The sequence below is a fragment of the Aythya ferina genome (assembly GCF_964211825.1).
Source record: "Aythya ferina genome assembly, chromosome: 23".
Lineage (NCBI taxonomy): Eukaryota > Metazoa > Chordata > Aves > Anseriformes > Anatidae > Aythya > Aythya ferina.
The window spans coordinates 7523090-7544273 of NC_140321.1; the positions used below are offsets into that span (position 1 = coordinate 7523090).

Here is a 21184-nt window from a genome sequence, read left to right on the forward strand (position 1 = left end):
TATGTTTTTATATTTCTGCCAAAACTGTTGAAAAAAAAGTATTATATTGATATTTGAAATCTATTGAAATAGATTTTAGCAGTGATCTTGCTAAAAAAGAAAGAGAAGATTAAGATTACAGGTCATGGCATGTTTTAATATAAAAAAGATATTTTACTACACATATTTTCCTTGGGGAAAACAGTAAAACCAAAAGCCTGTGTATTGTTTTAATATGAAAAGGGGACTGAACCCAACGTGATTCTAGAATATTGGAGAATTAATTTTATTTCGAAGAATAGTAATCACAGACGAGGGAAAAACAAAAAGCAACACGTTGCCATTAAATAAATTGCTACTTCGATATACAACATTTTACGTAGCACAATATTAATTCATTATTTTTTTTTTCCTAGAGACTTGAACAGGGAAGAAGTCCCAGTAAAAATATACACAGACAAAACAGCATAGCAACGTGAAAAGAACCACAGAGGTTACAGGGAAAGGGGGTGATAATCATTCATATTATGTACACGATTCTATATACGCTAAGTATAATTTGCATTCAGATTTTCAGGTCACATTTTCTAAATTAAAGGTGCTAAACACGACCACATTACTTCATACCAAAAAGTACACAGCGAAATACAAACGGAGATTTACAAATTACTTGTACTATCGGAAGACTCACATAGAAAAATGTGTCTATTCTGACTCTAAAGCCACATTTAATAGGTAGATATTTATTCTATTGTCTTATCTCCCCCCACCCCCAAAAAAAGACTTGAATATAGGTAGTATTTTCTTTCAGTGTCAGGAAACACAATGCATCATTCCTATGTTTTTAATTATTTATGCACTTATCATTTATGTATTTTAATATATAGTCTTTTCTTCTAGTGTGTTTTTCCCCTTTTCTGTTCGCGTGGGTTTTCACGTTTCCTGGATCCACATTTTGCCCTTTCATTCTTCCTCGTCGTCCTCCACGTCTGGCTTTTCCTGGCTGCCGGAGCCAGAACAGGCAGTTTTATTTTCTTTTTTCCACTTCATGCGCCTGTTCTGGAACCAGATTTTGATCTGTCTCTCTGTGAGACACAGGGCATGAGCGATCTCGATGCGTCTCCTCCTCGTCAAGTAGCGGTTGTAGTGGAATTCCTTCTCCAGCTCCAGGGTCTGATACCTGGTGTAGGTCTGGCGGCCGCGTTTTCTGTCAGTGCCTGGGAAGCAAAATTAGATTCGTATTAGTGGTTGTTTTTTTTTTTTTTTTTTTTTTTTTTTTTTTTTTTTTGTGAGGGAGGGAGTGTTGTTTTGATGCTGCTGTTAGGTTTTGCCATCTTTCTTTTGTCTTGTGGTGCAGCCTAGCAAGCACCATCCACTTGAGTTCCACAGGAGCACAAAATCCTCGGATGAACTGTGCAACATGAGACTATCTTCCTTTTTCATTTTCAAAATCTGCTCCCCATTCTAGAAGCTTTTCCCACTCTTCCTGTTCATAGCTTTGAAACCACTGAACGTTTCATTTTCTTTACTCTAGGAAATGCATGTAGTGTTTTTTTGCATGCATCTCTGATAAGCCTGTGCCTGCGTGTGGCTCCTAGCTAGTGCGTGAACGAACAGCAAACTTCAGAAAGTTTCCTGCTCTCGTAGCACCAGTCAGACTCAGAGTTCCTACTTCAGTTTTAGATGCCAGAAAGTTAGGATGGTTGGGGAATAAATACACACAGAAACATCGAGCAAGAATGTAAGAGGCATCTGATACCTACCCAGATCCAACTATTTGTCCTCTCTTAAAGCTGTCATCAGGGTGCTTGCGTGGAAGGTGTCTTATGGTCTTAATTATTTCAATGAATGTTTTGGGCACAGCAGTTACTTCTGCTTCACTGGGGCTGTGCAGGCAGGGGCTGACATGGGGGCTGATACCCCCGGGCTATTCCTGTGGGTGTGTGCGTACATGAGAAGCGCTTCAACACCTATCCCAGACTCGCCACTACTATTGTGTTGTCGGTGAGCAGGGCTCGGAAAAGGGCCCGACCCTTAATTCCACACACACCCCGTTCCAAACCGACATTTCCTGAGTCCAACTGGAAATAATTATACAATATGGTGTTTGTGATCCTGGCTATATTTTCCATGTAAGTGTATATCTGCAGTATAATATATTATTATTTCCCAAAGAACTCGGGTTAGCAAACAGCAGCTCTCGGCCTCTCCTCCACACATTCCACTAGACTCCTTTTTTTTTTTTTTTTTTTTTTTTTCCTTTTTCTTTTTAAAAGAAGAAAAGACCTAGTCATTAAAAGGAGAAAAAAGTAAAATAGCCATGCTAGCTGTAAAGCAAAAATCTGCAGGTCGTGGAATGTGGGTTGTAAAATCCTCTGAAGAGGAAGAGCCATAAACTGCTGCTGAATAGGGATGACAACTCTATCTCTGCTCGCTGATGAAATTCCACAAGCGCGATCGCACAGTGGGCATCAGGCGGGGGGTGGGTGGGAGGTGGGGGTGTCGGGCGGCAGACGAGAACCCGCTTTTATGACCGAGATCGAGTTTCTTTAGTTTTAGGCAGAACACATCCCAGAGCATCCAGGGTTTGTAGTGCAGGGACGCTCGTGCTTTTTCTCTGCTTCTAAGATCTCTCTAGTGCTGTTCCTCGCAGCGTCACATGCTAAGGGGAGAAAGGGGGGGAGGGGGGGCAGAGTCGGAGGTCTTCTTAAATCTAAGGTCAGATAAAAGCAGAGACGAAGTGTTTACGACCAGAAATATTTGGTCTTTGATAAATCAACTATAAAAGTGAACAAACTGTAGAGCAGGTACTGGAAAGAACAGACCACCAAATAGCTGTGATGATATCTCCTGCCTTTATAAGCTGCGGTGTATTGGCTGCTCTGTTGGTTTCTTTTTCCTTTACTTTGCAGGGATTCTGGCCCACAGTCCGGTCGCCCCCGAAATTTACTAACAAGACACATTCCGAATATTTGGCTGCAGTGTGAGGTTTGGTCTCAGGGATGCTCTCAAGTTGCAATTTGGCTCCGGCGAAGCCGGGGGTCTGTAGAAATGAGCTCACGCGTTCTCGTCTCCCAGACAGGACAGCAGCGCCTTTCTCCCACCGCCGGCCGGCGTGCCCCGGCTGGGGTCCGGAGCCCCGGAGAAGCCCGGTCTCAGGCTCTCCTTCCATGGACCCGGGTAGAGCCGGGGCGCTCCCGTGCGAGGGAACGGGATGTTTATTAAATGTTAATTGACACTAATACACGGAGATGGAGCACTCTCGTGAACGTAGGCAGCGCGGCGGCCCGGCGTGGAGTGGGTCACTGAGGGAGAGGCGGGCGGCAGCGCGTCCCGCTGCGGGGCGCCCCCCTTCCGTTCCTCGCGGACCTCTACGCGGCCTCCCGCGGGGCTGCGCTGCCAGCGCCGCGGCAGCTGCCCGGAAGCCCCAACTCCACGCTGAGCACCCCAGGACAAGCCCCACCGCCTCCTAAGAGACTTTCCCAGGGCGCAGAGCACACCGCACGCTTCCGCGGGCTGCCTGCCTGGCTTGGATTTTTCTGGCGGTCACACGGATAAAAGTGGTCTCCCTCTCACAGTCCTTATATCCATCCATCCATCCATCCATCCATCCATCCATCCATCCATCCATCCAGATCCCGGCTGGAATGTCAGGGTTTTGAGAGAAGGGTTTTTACTGAACAAGGAATGATGTGTTGCTGTTTCTGATGGTAACATGCTAGGCTTAATTGCAGCATCTGGGACATTGCGGTGAGGGGCTGCCAAATGAAGGTTTTGAAACCTAACAAAACAAGCTTGTGGGTACCTCCCATAAATAGTTCATTTCAGAATCTATATCTATATCTACGTTGGGGTAGCACAATCTTCATCCTGTAAATATAGGAGAAGAAGGGGATGGCCATTATTTCTGCAGCTCTGTCTGTCCCCTCTAAGACAAACTGCCTTTTGGATGGCACATACACAGCCCAAGCAACACTTATAAATATTTAAAGCTAAAAGGATGGCTTTATTGCGGGGGTTTCTCTCTCTCTCTCTCCCTTTTGAAGACGGAGATTCGTTTTCGATGAAACGTCATGAAAGGAGTTGGGGACAATTCCCCCCTCCCCTCCCCCTCCGCCACCCCCCGCGCACGCCATAAAATAATTTACACTCCCCCCACCTCCCCGAGCTCCTCTCTTTAAGGAGGCTTGGGCTTACCTGTGCTCCTCATCCAGGGGTAGATGCGGAAGTTACTGTCGCTTTGCAAATCTGAGTCCCTCTGGTCCGTTTTGTTGCAATTCTGCTTGGAGACATCTCCCGGGCACATCATGGAGAGGTTTTGCTCAAAGGGGGAACAGTGCATGTTGAAGGAGCTGGGCTCCAGGCCGTAGCCGGAGGAGTACATGGTGGGGGTCTGGGGGTGCACGGCGCTGCCACTGGAGTAGAGCCCGGGCATGGAGGCGGCGAAGGGAGGAGTGGATCCGGCCCCATACCCCGATCGCTGGGTGTTGGAGGCGAAAGCGCAAGAAGTTTGCTCGGGAAAGACTCCGGATGGGAAAACCGAACTTGCGGCTTGATATTTAGAAAATAAAGCATTCGCATAATACAATGAACTCATAATTTGGCCGGGTGATTTGTAGGTCGGGACGTTTTAGTGTCGGTTTTACGAGGTACCGTGATATATTACGGAATTAGAGTCCAGATTTACACCAAAAAGGAGCCCTTTTTCCTCCCGGCCCATGTGACGCGCGGGCACGTGGCTCCGGCGGCGCCAATCGCCGCCCGCTCCCTCCTCAGGGGCAAAAAATTGTAGTGCTGCTGGATTTATAAAATATGATAAATAATTGATGCGATATAAAACCCTCCAAGATCTATGCTGGAAGGGGTGAAATTGTGCTGGAGTCGATAAGCAACCTGTAATCAGTTTTCAGCTGAGACCGAGGGAGAAAGAGAAAGGCGAGGGGGGTGTAAAAGCACGTTGCTGATAAACCAGCATCTTCCTCTCGGTCTCTCTCTGCTGGAGGAAAAGGAGTGGAGCTCTATTTATCCTTTTATTGATCCCGTCTAAAATTCCCTCCTTCGCACCATTTCCCTGGCTCCGAGGTACTTTTTCACAAGACAGTACATAATTTCCTCTCCTCCCCCCTTGACCCTCTCCCCCTCTGCGACCACCCCCCAAAGGACAAATGTCTGATTGATACCTAATAGATTCAGGATTCTTTTTCCAAATGCCTTTCAGTTCTATATCTAATTTATTCCAGTGCCACGGGCTTTGAGTTTCGTATTGAGCTGGCATTTGCTTTTCTTGTTGCAAAAAATAAAGACTGTACAGATCCCTTGTTCAACGTGTCAGCGGTTCTGCAGGACTCAATTACAATTATAAGTAAAGCGTTACCAGCTGGCTGATTTGCTTTCTGCTGGAGAAGCAGAGAGACCTTCCAAAATGTGACTTGCCTTTATTTTTTCTTTTTCTTTTTGGGGGTGGTAAGAAAGAAATAAAGTCTTACTGGCACAAAAAGCAGCTCAGACAATGGTGGATGTGCATCTAGGATTTGCATTGTTTCTCTTTTCCCAAGGTTAAGTTGCAAGGGGATGTGTGTGCATCCCCATATACCATACTCTCTCTCTTTCCATGGCAGGAGAATTCACTAGACGATGGGGCAGAGAGCAGCTCAGCCGCACAACTGGCGATTTTGCAGACAGACCAGTGGGAAGAAAGGACAGTGACTCAGACCTGGGCTCTATCTTGTGGAGAAAGTAGGGTGAGGAGAGACGGAGAGATGTAGAGGAGGGGAGAGGGAAAGAAGGGGAAAGGGAAAGAAGGGGAGGGGGGAGGGGGGGAAGAGAGAGAGAGAAAGAGAGAGAGGAGAGAAAGAAAGAGGGAGAAAGAAAGAGAGAAAAAAGAAAGAGAGAAAAAGAAGGAGAGAGAAAGAAGGAAGGAAGGAAGGAAGGAAGGAAGGAAGGAAGGAAGGAAGGAAGGAAGGAAGGAAGGAAGGAAGGAAGGAAGGAAGGAAGGAAGGAAGGAAGGAAGGAAGGAAGGAAGGAAGGAAAAGAGAGAGAGAGAGAGAAAGAGGGAGAGAGAGAGAAAGAGAGAGAGAGAGAGAGAAAGAAAGAAAGGAAGGAAGGAAGGAAGGAAGGAAGGAAGGAAGGAAGGAAGGAAGGAAGGAAGGAAGGAAGGAAGGAAGGAAGGAAGAAAGAAAGAAAGAAAGAAAGAAAGAAAGAAAGAAAGAAAGAAAGAAAGAAAGAAAGAAAGAAAAAGAAAGAAAGAAAGAAAAACACACATTACCTTCAGGAAGGATTTCCACACAGCTTTCCAACCTGTCACCACACATGAACAGTTAGAAACAACAACAGAAGAAGCCATCGCAGTTGCCCCCCTCACCCCCCCGCCCCTTCTCCACGGTTCCCATACAGCTCTCCGGCCCCAGCCACTGCCTCTGCCTGTCCTAGCAGCGATCCAGCCTGCCAGCATCTCTACAGGCGAAGAAGTCTTTGATGGCGAAGGCTGCAGCTCCGACACAATGACTTTTATTTCCTTTCTATCAAAGTGGTCCTGGAGGAAATGGAGCAGGGTAAAAGAATGATGTCACGGAATTCTCGCTTGTAAACTTTATTGTAACTTTCTTCCGCTGCTTCCAGGTTTAGACAATAGAACAAAGTGATGAAAGAACAACAAAATATATCATTAGTTCCCCCAATAAAGTAATTCACGTATACAGTATACATTCTTTTTCACAGTTAACCTAAAGATCACTTTACAACTTGCTTCACTGTGCGCATGCTAACTAAAGGAGAGGAAAACGCTTTTTTATGCTTTTTTTTTTCTCCTTTTTTTTTTTTTTTTTAAGAGACATTCAAAAATCGAAAACAAAACAAAGCAAAACAAAATGAAACGAACAAAAGAACAGAAGTAAGGAAAGTAAAGAGAGAAAGAGAGAGATAACTGTAGCATAAATAGGCAGTTTCATGTTGTTGGGATGTTTGTGTCAATCGCTACCTCCAGTACATACAGATAAACCACAACAAAAAAAGTGGAAATTTTAAAAAAAGTGCACAAATGTAATTCCACATAACTTCTATAGCATTGAAAGCTATGTTAACCAACCCACCCCCCAAGAAAGAAGAGAGAGACAGAAAGACAGAGAGAGAGAGAGAGAAAAAAATTCACAGTCATGTTTTACATAAGCTATTGCGTTACACTACCACTAGTTAATAACTGGCAAAAGGCAGGAGAGACCTCCAGACCATTTTTGCATACTGTTCATTGTTTCAAAGGATAATCAGGAAAGTGGTGCTTACAGCTATATTGTTTTACAGCAATAAAATGGGTTTTTTTTCTTCTTCTTCTTTTCTTTCTCTTTTCTATGCATTGTTGTTTCCCACCCCTCCCTTACATTAACTACCATTAATGTGGGGCTTAAGGGCTCTTCCACCCCAGCAGCGCTTGCCTTTCAGTCCTTAAAAATCCTTTTATTTCTTGTCCACCTTCTGTGCTTCCCCTTCCTCGTCCACCTCCTGCGCTCTTTCCATTTTCTGTTTTTCCAGTTCTTCCTGCTCGCATTTGCTGCTGGGAAACTTGTCTTTGTTGTTTTCCTTTTTCCATTTCATCCTCCTGTTCTGGAACCAGATTTTGACCTGCCTTTCTGTCAATCCCAGGGCATGCGAGACCTCGATCCTCCGTTTGCGGGTCAGGTAGGGATTAAATAGAAATTCCTTCTCCAGTTCCAGCGTCTGGTAGCGGCTGTAGGTTTGCCTCCCCCTCCTCCGTCCAGCGGCTGCTGGGGAATTGCAAAGGTTGGGTGGAAAGGGGAAGAAGAGAAGGAGGTTGAAAGATACATAAACCAGGCTCGGGAATAGGCGTATACACACACACAGACACACACAGACACAGACTCGCAGACACACACACACACACACACTCACTCCCCCCTCACACATACACATGGGAGGGGGAGGAAGAAAGGACTCGCAGAAGCAAAGGCAGGAAGCAAACAGGGAGAAGGAAAGACTGTTGTATTACATTATAAAAGGGAAGATGGTTATAAAGGAAAAGGGTGATGGTGGCGGAGGAGGGGGAGGGTCACACACAAGCCCACTACAAGCAGCTCAGCTAAAGCCTTCACTTGTACACTTATTATTACCCGAACAACACAACATACTCTGGCTCCCTAGGATCCAGGAGGCTGCCCACACAAAAAAAGAGCTGCAGCCCAGGGAGGGCAAGCAGCACGACCAAAATCCCCAATCAAACGCAAAACAGAAAATGAGAGTCTTTTTAAGGCTGTAAAAGTGCCATAAACTTTAAGGATGCTTCCTTCCACTGAAAGCCCGGCTCGCTGAGCCCCCAAAAGAAAAGGTCTCCTTCAGGGTAATTAAACTATAAAGCAATTTACAAGTGCAAAAGTTTACCCTCATAAAGCAGTAAAATACAGTCACTGGGGAAGAAAAAGGGAGTGAAAGAAAGAGAGAAAGAAAAAGACAGAAAGAAAGAGGGACAGACAGACAGAAAGAAAGAGAGAGAGAGAAAGAAAAGAGAGAGAGAGAGAAAGAAATAAAGAAATAAAGAAAGAGAAAGGGATACTTTATGGGCTCTGGAAACACTCCTTCGCTGTCCTTTCCATCTCGCCTCACCTTGCGGTCGCATCCAGGGGAAAAGCTGGGTCGGAGAAGGACTCTGCTCCGAGCTCTCCGCCTCCTCTCCAAGGCCGCTGGCAGCAAGCTTGCAGTCCGTGTACTGCACCAAGTCCGACTCCTGGGCGCTGAAGAGGCTCTGCCTTTGCAAGGGGTCGTAGCCATAGAAGTTGCTGGGGTCCCCATGGCACGCCACGGCGCAGGGATTCTGTTGGTAAGGGGAGCTGGAGAGTGAGGATGCTCCGTGGTAAAACTCCTGGATTTGGGTCGGATGCTGGAAGGTGCCACCCGTGCTGGGTCCGTACACCACCGTGGGTCTGCCCCCAAGATCCTGAGCGAACCCACAGTCATAGTAATTGGGACGCAAGGAGTCCCCGGTCTTGTATTTGGAGAAGAGTGAGTTGACAAAATAAGAGCTCATCTTAATTTAAATAATAATATTTGTTCGGAGGAGGAAAAAAAAAAAAAAAAAAAAAAAAAAAGAAGAAGTAGCCAACCAAACCTGACCACGGGAATCTATCAGCAAAAAAAGAAAGCGCTAAGATGCTAAGCAACGACAGTTTGTGTTTTCCAGGAATATAAAAGGAGGATATAATCAAAACTCTAAGCCTGCATGATATTGAATTCTTTCCTCCCCCCCACCCCTAAAAAAAAAAAAAATCACCACTTAAAGAGTTCTCGCTTTACATTTCCAAGAAGAGATGCCAGTTCATAAACAGTTTTCAGTGATTTACTTCAGCGCAAATGAGTTGTTTCATATTTTGCAGTGTCTTTTCATGATCATTTGCATCTATTACCAAAACCTCATCCTATTGGCTTCTCCTTACTCCACACGGACTCTGCACTGCATGATTGTGAAAGGAAGAGTGTGAGAGAATAAAGAAGGAAAAGCAAGCGAGGGGGGGAGAGAGAGAGAGAGAGAGAGAGAGGGAGCGAGAGAGAGGGAGAGGGAGCGCGAGAGAGAGGGAGAAGGAGGTGGGGTGAATATACGGATTAAATATGTTTAACTACCTACATTAATGAGATATCTCTCGCCTCACAACAAATCACATACCTAGACCACCCAAAAGATTGATTTTTTGGGGAGTGCTGGAAAATTAAAGAGAGGCGCTCTCAGTCGTTAATTTCAAAATTTTAACGAGGCAGTTTTAGCCTTTTTAAATGTCAGGGTCGCTTTGGAAAACTGTAAAAGAACACGATTTAATTGCTACCAGTTTTAAAAGGTCCTATAAATGTAATTGGTATTTTAATACAAGTTATCAAATCATACAGCTTCTTACCCTAAACATATTTTAAAACAAACGAGGTAGTCATATTTAACATTTTAATGATCAATTTCCTTATTATTGATAAAGGTTTAACTATCACATGAAGGGAATTGCATTTGTAATAGCCCCAAAAAAGGCTGTAAACTGTTTAACAAACTATAAAATGCCATAAAGCCGGGGATGTTGTTGTTGTTTATACCGCACTACATAAAAGCCGTTAGGATTTTACGAGTTCTTTCCTCTACTGCTATAAAACAGAGGTTTCGATTGGACCCGTCCGCATTACAGCGAGATGTTGAGGTGTCAATATTGAATTAAAACGATTATAGTTTTTCATATATAACATTGACTTTTTGAATCTCTCTCCTAGCCCCCTCCCAGCCTCCTCCCCGGTGCCCAGCTCACACAGAGGAGTTGTTCAAGATGTGTTTGGGGATGATTACAAACTAAAAGTATTGTTTCGCTTATCACATCCAGAACAGAACCTTTATGGTCAGTAACTGATGGCTGCTTCCCTACCTCACCCCGTCCCCAATAACTTTTTTTTTTTTTTTTTTCATGATACTTATGAAAAGTAGGGAGAAAAGGGGGATGGGATAAGTGAAATAAGATAGAGGCTTTCTATTTTATTGACATTTGTTAAGAACGAAGTAAACTTACCCCTAAGATGCCAACGCTGCAAATGTCCACAGTCTAAACACACAGGGGGTAGATTTTGAAATTCATTTATCGCAGTCAGCAAATATTACAGAGGCGTATTTCAGCTAATAACGACACCAAACCCTCCCAACTTAAATGCTGTCCCAGAGTGCCTAACACCCACGACGCCTCTCCAAGCCCCTTGCATTGCCATCTCTATTTTCCAATCCTTCAACCTCCAGTAGAAGTTAAAGACACTCTTCTAAACATTTCTTTTTGTTTTCCCTTTTCCCTAGGTAGATTTCTGCTGAAATCCATTGTATCCATCTGCGCAGTATTGACACGGAAAGGTGAATAAAGAACGTTTTTACTCCTGCCTGCCTTGAGCTGAAGGACAATTTTCAACTGTCCACAAGAAAAAGAGTACAAGTCCTCGCTTTGTTGGGCTTTGGTAAAAAGTACCTGCATTGGCAGTGGGAATAAGCAAGGAATTAAGGTAGACAAAAAGACAGAGAGAAAGAAAGAAAGAAAGAAAGAAAGAAAGAAAGAAAGAAAGAAAGAAAGAAAGAAAGAAAGAAAGAAAGAAAGAAAGAAAGAAAGAAAACAAAGATAATAACGGAATAAAACTTTAAAACCACCCTTAGAGAAATAATTTAAGTAAACACGTTTCGTTTATTTTGTGTAGGGATAATTTCAGCCGAGTCTAAGAGCCTTTTCAAGTAATTATTGTGGTTGAAGTACTTGCAGTGGTATAATTAAGGCTTTTCCCCCCTAAAAGACAAGTTAACATTTTATTTTTCTCAACACTTTTATTGTCGATTGAGCAGATTTTGGTTTCATCATTGAACATAAAAACCTAGAAATGGTGCACATAAGTAAATAGAAATAAACAGCGTGGTGTGGGGATGCTCGATGCTAGAATTTTCAAGAAAGCAAAACCTTGAATTGACTAAAGGATTTTTAGAAAATAATTTATGTTCTTCTATGGGTGTTTACAGGCGTACTCATATCTATTGAAGTTTATTAAATAAAAAATAGAAGCCGTTCCCATTCATATATGGAGTATGGGAAGGCTTGAGGGAAGTTGCTCTTGGAAGTTCACATTTTATCAAGTGCAGTAGAATTTTATGGTCATGAAGTGATGGTAACTCATCAATGCACCAGAAATCAATAGCTGATCTTAAATCATTCATATACTGTACTCAGATTCCTGAGGAAAGGAAAATGTTTCTATTATAAGAAAAAACAAGTGTGCATCTATGTGCACGTGTGTGTGTATGTGAGAGAGAGAGAGAAGATAATTTATAAATACCCGGTGGAGAAAAGATTTGTTGAGAATTGACAAGAAAGAAAGAAAGAAAGAAAGTGTGAGAGAGAGAAAGGAAGGAACCCCAAACCTTTCGCTAGGTAAACCTTAACTTTTCACTACTCTGCATTTTAATGAATGCACAAGGGTAGTATTTCTCTCTCTCTCTTTTTTTTTTTTTTTTTTTTTTTCATCTGTATCTGTTTACATTTGTATTTCATTTTAGAGGATTTAAATAGAGTCTTGAGATGTTTAAACTTTGACTCTTTAAACAACATATCAAATCGCTTGGGCAATGATTCCTATTCTGTTGCGTGCATAGTTTTAATTTGTTACATTATTCACCAGAATACTGCATATCGGGAAATGGGCATATTTTCTTGTGTATCTTCGGAGGAGCATGTATTCAGAAAATGCATTGTTATAATAATTTGAATGAAAAACTATGTTGAAATATTTGCCATCTTTTCTTTCTGTGCTAGTTGTAGCTGAATATAAGGATTGCAATGTCTGAATAATTACTGTCTTGTAATTATGAAGAAAAAGATGTCCCACAAAAAAGTGAACTAATAGAGTTAAAATTTTACATTTTTTTTTGCTGGTGCAGCATCTTTGGAGTATTTATACGCAAAACAAAACATGGTAAGATCACAGCAGTTTAGGTTAATTTACTATATTGTAGCATTTTGAAGCCTATTAATGAAGACAAGAAACAGCGGCAGTTCTACCAAAAGGAGGAGGAAGTATATAAAAAAAGCTCAAATTCTAAAAGGTATATCCCATTTTTAGGCGATGGCTAAGAAAGCTAAAACATATAAAATAAAATAAAGAGATGAGAAAGCGCAAACCATCCTAACGGCCAATTTAAATAGCCAAGGAAAAATATCCTGATTTTGTATGTGCTTCTTTCTTCCCGAAATCTTTGAGCCACTCTCTTTTCCAGTACTTCAAACGTAAATCTTTGGTTTGAGATAATAAAGCTGTCCTCCCACCTCCATCCAAACTCTCAGAAAACAAAATGACTTTTTTTCTCCCTTTTAACGAACATTTACAATAGATGCGTGTCCCACCTCTCATTGCATCCCAGCACAGAGCCACGAGATTAACACCCCCCCTTTTCTTTTAGCCTCACATAATTTACCCTCGCAGAGAAAAAAAATAGATGTAACCTATAAAATCGGAAAAATAGCTATAATTAACCCTATATTTTATGCCTCGGGATTATTCATGCCCGTAGCGAACAGCCCGGCCGCTGCCGCTAATCCAATCAAGGTGTTTCGAGGAGCCCCGCGGCGGCGCGCGGGAGCCGCGCGTCTCTCGTGGAGCAATGGCGCCACCGCGCGGCCCCTGGCGGCACCGCAGCCCCGCGGCGCTTCCCCCTCCGGGCCTGCGGAGAGGGGCCCGCGAGGGCCGGGGCACCGCCACCGCGAAGGGCGGTGAGGAGCGAAAGGAGTGAGAAAGAGGAGAGCTGGCTTCTTCCTCTGCACCGCTCAGCGCTGAAAGCGCTCTCTGCGATGCGAAAGCTTCACCATCCAGTCACTCTACTAGCAATAAAAGAGACAAAATGGGGTTGCTTTTGAAAACCTCTATTGTTTCAAATTCCGAGACTAAACAATTGATCATTCTGCTCTGGAGGGGGAAGGCCGGAGCTGTAAACCGATAAAGAGCTTCCCAAGCCCAGACGTCTCGCCAGAACTTAGTGTGTGAGTGTGGGGGGTGCATCTGTGTGGTGGTGGTGTTATTGTACGCACGGCTCAGCATTCTGGCAGCCTGGAATTGCTTTAAAGGAAAATAATAATAATAATAAAACTGAACAACAACAGCAAAATAACAAAGGGTATAATCCAGAGTGCTGGATTTTCACAGAAACTGCAAGAGAAGAGTAAATTAGCAAAAGTCCCTCCCCACATTTTATCCCCCCCCCCCCCCCCTTCTTTTTTAACCTACCCCCTCCCATAGGGAAAATAAAAAGGAGGTGAACTTTGTATGTGACTGAAGCAGAAACAAGAGCTTTTACACGTTGGGTTTCCCCACATTCCCAAGTCGTTGTAGTAATTTAGGAGTTCCTGAAAGTTTTCTTGCACTGTTTGCTTTACAGCCGTTTAGTTCCTTAACCTTCAGAAATTTATACCCTATAAAGTTTTATAGCGGTCATATTCTTTTATTGCAGCACACTGCACTGAATTTTCCTTTTTTTATGACAAGTTACTTCCCTTTCTCTCTCTTCCCTCAATAAGCTCCAAGTATCTTTTTTCTTCTTTTGTTTTCTTTTCAGAGCTTCCTCAAAGAAAGGATTTTTTAAAGAAGTGAAATATTGCCCTTTAGAGCGCCCATTATGTTAAAAATTAGTGGAAAAAAAGATTCTTGGTTATGTTTCTCAGTACCTGCTTCCTGTAGGGTTGAGCAGGTCTCAGTTGTTGTTTGTATATTTGTTGATATATTAGGTTTTGTTTATTTGTTTGTTTGTCGTTGTTTTTAATATATAGGTGGAAACACTTTCCAGGAGTTTGTATTTATTCTCAAGCAACAAATTATCAAAAGAATTTAGAGACGAAATTACAGTAACCGCTAAAAGAGTCCTTGAAAAAAGGAATCGCGTGTCAAATCAGAGGTGATGCCAAGCAGGGAAGGCAGGGTGGGGTTTCTCACTGTTTGTTTTGGTTTTCTATTTTTTCTTTAGCAAAGTTTTCATAGGGAAGTAGAAGTATAAAGCAGAGAGAAAGTAAAATAAAGCCTACCCACTGTGCACTTCTACTTCTGGTCCCCAGAAGTAGATCTTGCTGATGCAAGAATGCAAAAGTTAAAACCTCAAAAAAGAACAAACAAACAAATAAACAGCGGTGAATGCAATAAGAGATTAACGATCTCTGACTTAAAAAAAAAAAAAAAAAAAAAAAAAAAAAAGAGTTAGAAACGCATAAAATCTGCAAAAGACCGAATAAGCACTTGCTACACTGGAAAGGAATTACTTCCATTTGTCTCTGGACATATTTTTAACCTAAGCAAAAATTGATTCTTATAATACATTTAACGAGACACTAAAGAACGCAGAAAAACGCAATGAAAATATTTATGAAATTTTAGACGAAGCAGTATAACACAATGACGTATAGGTACTGTTGTTCTAAAATCGATTTTTATTCTGGAGCATTAAACATCTGTAGAAAATACATCCAGGCTGATGCTACAGAAGACAGTTTTTCCAACATTTTTAAAGTATATTTCCTAATAAAATGAACTAATATTTTAAATTCTATTTTAAAAGAACCTTATGTTGTTGTTTTAAAAATATCTGCTCTTTACCACAACTCTAAAGAAAGTGAAAAGCGTTTCTAAGTTCTAGTGTCCGATGGGTTGCAAACATCAATTAAATCATGGGTACACTTCTCAAAAATATAGTAATGTGTATTTAGTGAACTGCAAGCTCAGTTCCAAAAATGAGGAATATATAAACCTAGCAAGAAGCAGATCTAGAAGTTCATTCACCCTTGAGAAGAATCAAATAAAACTGAAATAATTAGGTAGATAAACACATCTAATCATCTTTTTAATTATTTTTTTCATATTCTTTTTTTCTTTCTTTCTTTCTTTCTTTCTTTCTTTCTTTCTTTTTTTTTTTTAATAAATTCGGATTTAAAGAAATGATCCTGCCGCCATTTTTTTTTCCAGCTCAGAATATCTACAACAGCTTTTTTCTTAATTTAGTTTTGAGGAAGGAGTATAGATATTTTGACACAGGGTGAAGTTTAGTTAAGTTTCTCTCTCTCTGGCAACATGATAATTGAATTTTGAAGCCCCCTAAGTTTTGAAGCCCCAGAGGAGCTACTAAAAGATGGAAAGCTTCAAAAGAGAAAGTTTAGGCATTAAAACAAACTTTCTGAGAAATTGTCTTACACACTGGTTTCTGGTCGAGTGAAAGATTTTTTGATTTTTTTTCCCTTTTATAAGGAATTGAATTGGTGTAAATTTCGGTGCACCGAGGTGCAGCTACTTGTTTCTTATCTCTGGATCATGAAAAGAAGAAACAAACAAAATAAAACAGGAACACTTGGGGGAAAAAATAGTTAAAAAAAAAAAAAAGAAGGAAAAAACGGAGATCTTCCCATCACTTCCTCCCAGGGCAATCTCTGTTCATATCAGATAAAAGTGGTCTCAAAAACTAATGCTAAGGATACTCACAAGTTAGTAGCTTATGAAATCAGATTTGCACTGATTCGTTAACATATACAACAGAAATCGATGTGTCTTCTCTTCCCCACCCATTCACCCAATTAAAACAAGCTACCTTACACTTGCGTTGTTCCTAGAAAGCCTCCTGGCAGCTAAATATACAAATTTGCACACGAAGAAAAAAAAAAAAAAAAAAAAAAAAAAAAGAGAGGTTTATTTCGGTATTTTCCATCAACTAACAACTGAAGAACTCTTTGTATACTTAAAAGCCACAATAGAGACAGAAAACGAGCTTCAACATTCACAGAAACACAACCACAAACACATTTTACAATAGCCACCATGTAATCAACTCGTACTAACCCACCCGCCACCCTCTCCCTCCCCCCCTTCCCAAAACAAAGTTAAGTCTTACAGAGATAAAGGAAAACCAGTCCCTCACGGGCGGTTCAGAGAAACCTCCAGCGGATCTGTCAGATGAGAAACCAGCTCCGTCCGGCATGACATAAGACCTCATTTGTAAACAATCAGGGTCTATATTTGTTACACTGGATGCTCTTCGGGAAAAGGGTGGGTGAGCGCCGAGCCGCGGAGCAGCCGCAGCCCCCGGTGCCACCCGCGGGCCGGGGCTCCCTCCCAGGGGAGGTGGCGGCCCCGGGGCCGGCCAGGCACCGGGCCCCGAAGTGTACGGGGTCGCAGTGGGAAAACATGCCGTGAGCTCGCTTCACCACGGAGCAGGCGAAAAAAACACAACACCGGAGTATTAAAAGCATCTCGTCAAACAGGAGGAGGAAGAAATACACACACTCTATGGTTGGCACTTTATCTCTGCAACAGCCTACTGCTTTAGGAAAAGTCAATTCACAATAAATTATAAATATGCTAGCACTAAGAACACAACCTTTCCCTCTCTTACAGCTCTACTAAGGTAGTTTTTTAACTAGAAAATCCCATTCTTCCTGTCCTCTAAAAGTTAGGAATAAGTTGGCAGGGGTTCTTCCGCCCCCTTTTCTCCTAAATAATTTACAATGCGGCTCTGAGAGTGCCCCCCACACGCACTCTCGTCTCCCTCCTCGTCTTTTCTCCTCTTCCAAGTGACCCAATATAAAGCTACCAGATGAGGATGTTTGCCTGTAAAGATCCTACTAAACTTCCAGGTCAAAGTCACATATCTGCCATGACAAGATTGAAATAAAAATCCCGCATAATAAAACCAACCGGAAAAAAAAAAAAAGGAAAAAGAAAAAGAAAATGAAAAAGAAATAAAGAAACCCAGCGCAGCTGGGAGTTGGGCTGTCACTAACCGACTTGTCCAGTGTAAAGTTGACGAATTGAAAATGATTTGTTAGGTGCAATTAAACGCAAGTCTTACGAATGTGTCTGTCTTGCAGTAGTTTAATTAAATCGTCTGGTTCCTTGGCCACCTCAACGTTTGTATGTCTGTGTGTTTGTGTGCCTGCGTGCACCGGGGTGCTGTGAGTGTTATAGAGAATCTTTGTCCTTACGTGGATAAAGAAAGACAGCGTGGTTTGGTGGAAGCTTGGACCAGAGCTGTTTGTGGCCAGTTTTGTTTGCCGTCTTGCCTTCCATGGAGAAAATGCAAGCAGAGAAATCTGCTGCTCAGACAGGAGCCTGTGTCTATGTAACGCTGTAGGGAGAAGAAAAAATAAAATAATAATAATAATAAAAAAAAGATAATAGAGAAAGACAACAAGAAAATAGAAACAAAACCCAGCATGTGTCTCCAAGGAGGAGCTGCAGTTTTTGCTAAGTTGCCTCATACGTGACAACACTAGGAAGATAAAAATAATAAGCAACATCTCGCATGCAAAGGTGGAGATGGGAAATGGGAAGGATTTCCCGTTGTTTGGGTTATTTGTATGTTAGCACTACAGTTCGGATGCGCGGCCGCAGAGGCTGGGGAAGGAGGGAGGGGTGCTGCTTTTCTGGTTTTCACTCTTTGCCCTGTTCCTTGTTCATTTTCTTCATTTTCATCCTTCGGTTCTGAAACCAGATTTTGACTTGTCTCTCACTCAGGTTGAGGAGTCTGGCCACTTCATGTCTACGGTCCCTCGTCAGGTACATATTGAATAAAAACTCCTTCTCTAGTTCCAGGGTCTGGTATTTCGTGTAAGGGCATCGCTTTTTTCTGGAGGAACGGGCGTGAAGCCAGCTGGCAGCTGGGTTGGCTGAAAGAAAAGCAGCAAGATCAATACGATGCAGCTTGAGTGTTTCTCAGAAGGTTTTAATCATGCCATCAAATATTAAGATTATACATACGGATATGCACACCCGAGTGAAAAATGCTCACTGAGATATGAGCTGGCAGCAGAGGCCCTATGATAATAGTAGAGCATCGTCAGGACGAACAAACCCGCGTGGATGTGGGGGGTGCCCCAGTCCCGAAAAGCTGCCGCGCCCGTCCCCTGCGCCTCCGCGGGTGGGGGTCTGGGCTGCAGGCAAGAAGCAGCAGCGCGTTAGATTTCCCCGCGTGTCTGTGTGCACATACATGTCTGCGCACACATGCTCACTTGCACATACATGCTTGCGCACATGTATGTTTGGGTGCACACGTGTCTTCTGTACCCAGTAGCAGAGCTCCCGCCGACTTTTTGCCAGGTCTATCCATACCAGAAAACACCCACATACATGCACTTACAGATTTGCATAATGCCTATCTGCGCGTTCCATATGCTATACTCAGAGAAACCAATGCAAAAATTATATATATAATTCAGATGTGTTTTCCCACGTGTCTCCAGATGCACTCCTACAGACACAGCGTGAAGGCAAAGAGTATTGAGACGATGTCTGAAAAAAAAAAAACTTTCATAAATTCTGCCTATTTTGCTATGTGGCAAGAAATGGTCTTGATACCATAAAAATCCTCTGAGGGCTAGCTGCACTCTCCTGCCGGAGATCTGGACAGTGTTATGCAGAGACACGGACATTTGCAGGGCTGCTTCGAAGGGGAGAAATGCAGCCAAAAATAAATAACAGACTGCCCGTCACTCTCGCGTATGGGAGAAGTTACGTGGGAATCTTTTGCAAAAAGCACATTTCAGGAATAAACCTAATCAAGCCGGGGTGGGGTGGAGTGGGGGATGGTGTGGGGGGGACGGGACAGGACACGACATTTTAGAAATGAGTCCCACAGACACAGTACTTGGGGAAGGTACTATGGGAAGGTTGCACACAAAGGTGAAGTCCTTTTGGGATAAACAATAGAGCATTTACTAATCACATGCAAATTTTAGAGGACCGTTGGGTAACTGAATACTGGAAAAACAAAATGAAGGTTTATAGACAGACCACGTATTTCTATTTTATTTCCTTTTCGTTCTCTGAAATTGTGACTGAAGCCATAAAACTTTACACCAATTAAATGGACCATTATAAATATATACATACACACACACGCGCGCCATCAGAACATTTCCTCTTTGTAAAATTAAATATATTGAATATTTTTTAAAAATAATCCGGTTAATCTTCCATTGTAAGTACTGCCTCTTACAAATTTGCACGGCTATTTCCTTAATGTAATTGACTTAATCTAATATGCAGAATTAAATATTAAAGAGGAAGAAAGCTGTTAATAATTGATACTGTTAATCCTGCTACCCATCCTTTAATGGGTATGGAGGGCTGTGCTTCATAACAGACATTTATTTGGTTTGATTTTATTTTTTTGGTTATATCTTGGATCGGTAAAATATGAGATATTTTAAATGCGAGTATTGTTTTACCTACTTACTGTATATACGTGCCTAAACTGGCAAGCGAATTAGTAGAAGTTCTGGCACATGCACTCTTTAAAATCTGGCAAATAAATTAACAGATCCCGGTGCCATATACAGTGTAGAGATTCATTATTGTGAAATACTTTCAAAAATTGAAAGAGTCAGGGAAATTGGTGGGAGCACTTTCTGCAAAACAGCTCCGTCTTCCAGCCCTGGCAGGCTCTCAACATTACCCCAAATTAAACTATTATTTAAAACAAAATATGCATCTTAACCACATGCCATAGAAACCACACAGCATCCTCTTAGCGTGGGTCCCTGCACTTACTTATAACATAATAACATTTTCTTGGACAAGATTTTTATATATTCAATTTCAGGGACATTGAGCACAGAACCTGGATATTTAATTCTTTCAAATCATTCACCTCACGGTTGCAGTTTGTTCTGGATCTCTGCCCAGTACAATAGAACAGGACTTTCTTTTTCGCGCGCCTGTGTGTGAGTGTGTGTGCGTGCGCGTGCATGGTGCAAGTTAAATGATAGGAAAAAAATGTCACCATAACATCCTGGACACAGAGGAAAGGAAATCACGAGGCTCGAGAATATACTGAGAATATTTTTAATTCTATGGTAGCAATAGCAATCTCTGTTGCTCTTGCATGTTGGTGGGGAAAAAAAAAAAAAAAAAAAAAAGTTAATTCAGGAGGAAAAAGAATGACTGTGACAGTGTGTCCTGCATACACTCTGCAGAGCTATACCCTCGGCAGGGGCTGTTTCTCTGCCATTTCCAGCCGGGAAGTTTATACAACTTCGGCTTTCATTGCAAAATATTTACCATGGTGGTTTCTCTCTCACCTCCAACATAAGCTTTCGGTCACTTTTACCTTTCAGATGGAAACTAGGTATCAACCGAAACTGCGTGAGGTGAAGGTACTGATTCTTTTTTACTTAAATGCTTTCGCATAATTTTAATAATAATATTATTATTAATAATAATAATAATAGCATTAATTATAGTAGTATTAAGTACTTTCAAGAAGAAAGGTTTTCTGTTCTATATTGTAGATCAGAAAAAAACAAACAAACAAACAAAAAACTTAATCAGGTCACTGAAAAAGCATATGCTCAATTTTAACTGTTCCCCTATCTGGCTACCTTACAAATTAAGAACTAATTAATCTGGAGACACCCCCTCCCCTCTTTTTTTTTTTTTTTTTTTTTTTTAAACTAAGAAATATCATATGGCTGTGAAATAGTTATACCCTGAACCGTAACATTTAACAAACAAATAAATATAAATAAACACCCCCCCCCCAAGAAGGCAACAATCAAAACCAACAACAAAACAAACACTGAAATCCACTGCCACCACCACCAAAAAACACGAAAAAGTATGAGGAGGAGAGCCTCTCCCTGAATCTGCCGAGGTAAATGAGAGCAACGGGCATGGAAAAGACCTCTCTGCT

General features: G+C 42.1%; 3 protein-coding genes across 10 annotated transcripts in view; all 3 read right to left on the reverse strand.

Moving 5' to 3' along the window:
* Window positions 1–241: 241 nt before the first annotated feature.
* HOXB7 (homeobox B7) lies at window positions 242–6476 on the reverse strand. Of its 5 annotated transcripts, XM_084496585.1 has the most exons (5): window positions 6371–6450; window positions 6245–6276; window positions 5466–5642; window positions 4177–4975; window positions 242–1196 (listed from the first exon to the last, which is right to left on the reverse strand). In XM_084496585.1, exons 4-5 carry the CDS (start codon window positions 4574–4576, stop codon window positions 943–945), a joined length of 654 nt encoding a protein of 217 aa, XP_084352711.1. In that variant the 5' UTR covers window positions 4577–4975; window positions 5466–5642; window positions 6245–6276; window positions 6371–6450; the 3' UTR covers window positions 242–942. The 5 variants fall into 5 exon arrangements, with proteins under 5 accessions (XP_084352711.1, XP_084352714.1, XP_084352713.1 ...); XM_084496588.1 differs by lacking the exon at window positions 5466–5642 and having other exon boundaries at window positions 4177–4459; window positions 6371–6476; XM_084496587.1 differs by lacking the exon at window positions 5466–5642 and having other exon boundaries at window positions 4177–4972; window positions 6371–6453.
* Window positions 6477–6552: 76 nt separating this feature from the next.
* On the reverse strand, window positions 6553–17200 carry HOXB8 (homeobox B8). Of its 4 annotated transcripts, none has more exons than XM_084496577.1 (3): window positions 16388–17200; window positions 8590–8968; window positions 6553–7736 (listed from the first exon to the last, which is right to left on the reverse strand). In XM_084496577.1, the coding sequence occupies exons 1-3, from the start codon at window positions 16487–16489 to the stop codon at window positions 7429–7431; spliced, it is 789 nt and encodes a 262-aa protein (XP_084352703.1). In that variant the 5' UTR covers window positions 16490–17200; the 3' UTR covers window positions 6553–7428. The 4 variants fall into 4 exon arrangements, with proteins under 4 accessions (XP_084352703.1, XP_084352704.1, XP_084352706.1 ...); XM_084496578.1 differs by having other exon boundaries at window positions 6553–7733; window positions 16388–17199; XM_084496580.1 differs by lacking the exon at window positions 16388–17200 and having other exon boundaries at window positions 6553–7733; window positions 8590–9885.
* The window catches only part of HOXB9 (homeobox B9), a 7346-nt gene continuing 1078 nt past the window's right edge, over window positions 14917–21184 (reverse strand). Inside the window, exon 2 of the mRNA XM_084496581.1 lies at window positions 14917–18161. Within this exon, the coding sequence (XP_084352707.1) occupies window positions 17926–18161 (236 nt within the window). The 3' untranslated portion in view covers window positions 14917–17925. The remainder of the gene's footprint in view (window positions 18162–21184) is intronic.

Excerpts from the sequence above, each read along its gene's own strand:
- HOXB7 (XM_084496587.1), bottom strand. The coding sequence starts at position 4,576 with ATGAGTTCATTGTATTATGCGAATGCTTTATTTTCTAAATATCAAGCC. Across the intron at positions 1,197-4,176 it reads CCCCTGGATGAGGAGCACAG|GCACTGACAGAAAACGCGGC; the intron begins GTAAGCCCAAGC and ends TTTGCTTCCCAG.
- HOXB8 (XM_084496577.1), bottom strand. The coding sequence starts at position 16,489 with ATGAGGTCTTATGTCATGCCGGACGGAGCTGGTTTCTCATCTGACAGA. Across the intron at positions 8,969-16,387 it reads ACTGGTTTTCCTTTATCTCT|ACCGGGGACTCCTTGCGTCC; the intron begins GTAAGACTTAAC and ends TCCAAATACAAG. Across the intron at positions 7,737-8,589 it reads CCCCTGGATGCGACCGCAAG|CAGCCGCTGGACGGAGGAGG; the intron begins GTGAGGCGAGAT and ends GCAATTCCCCAG.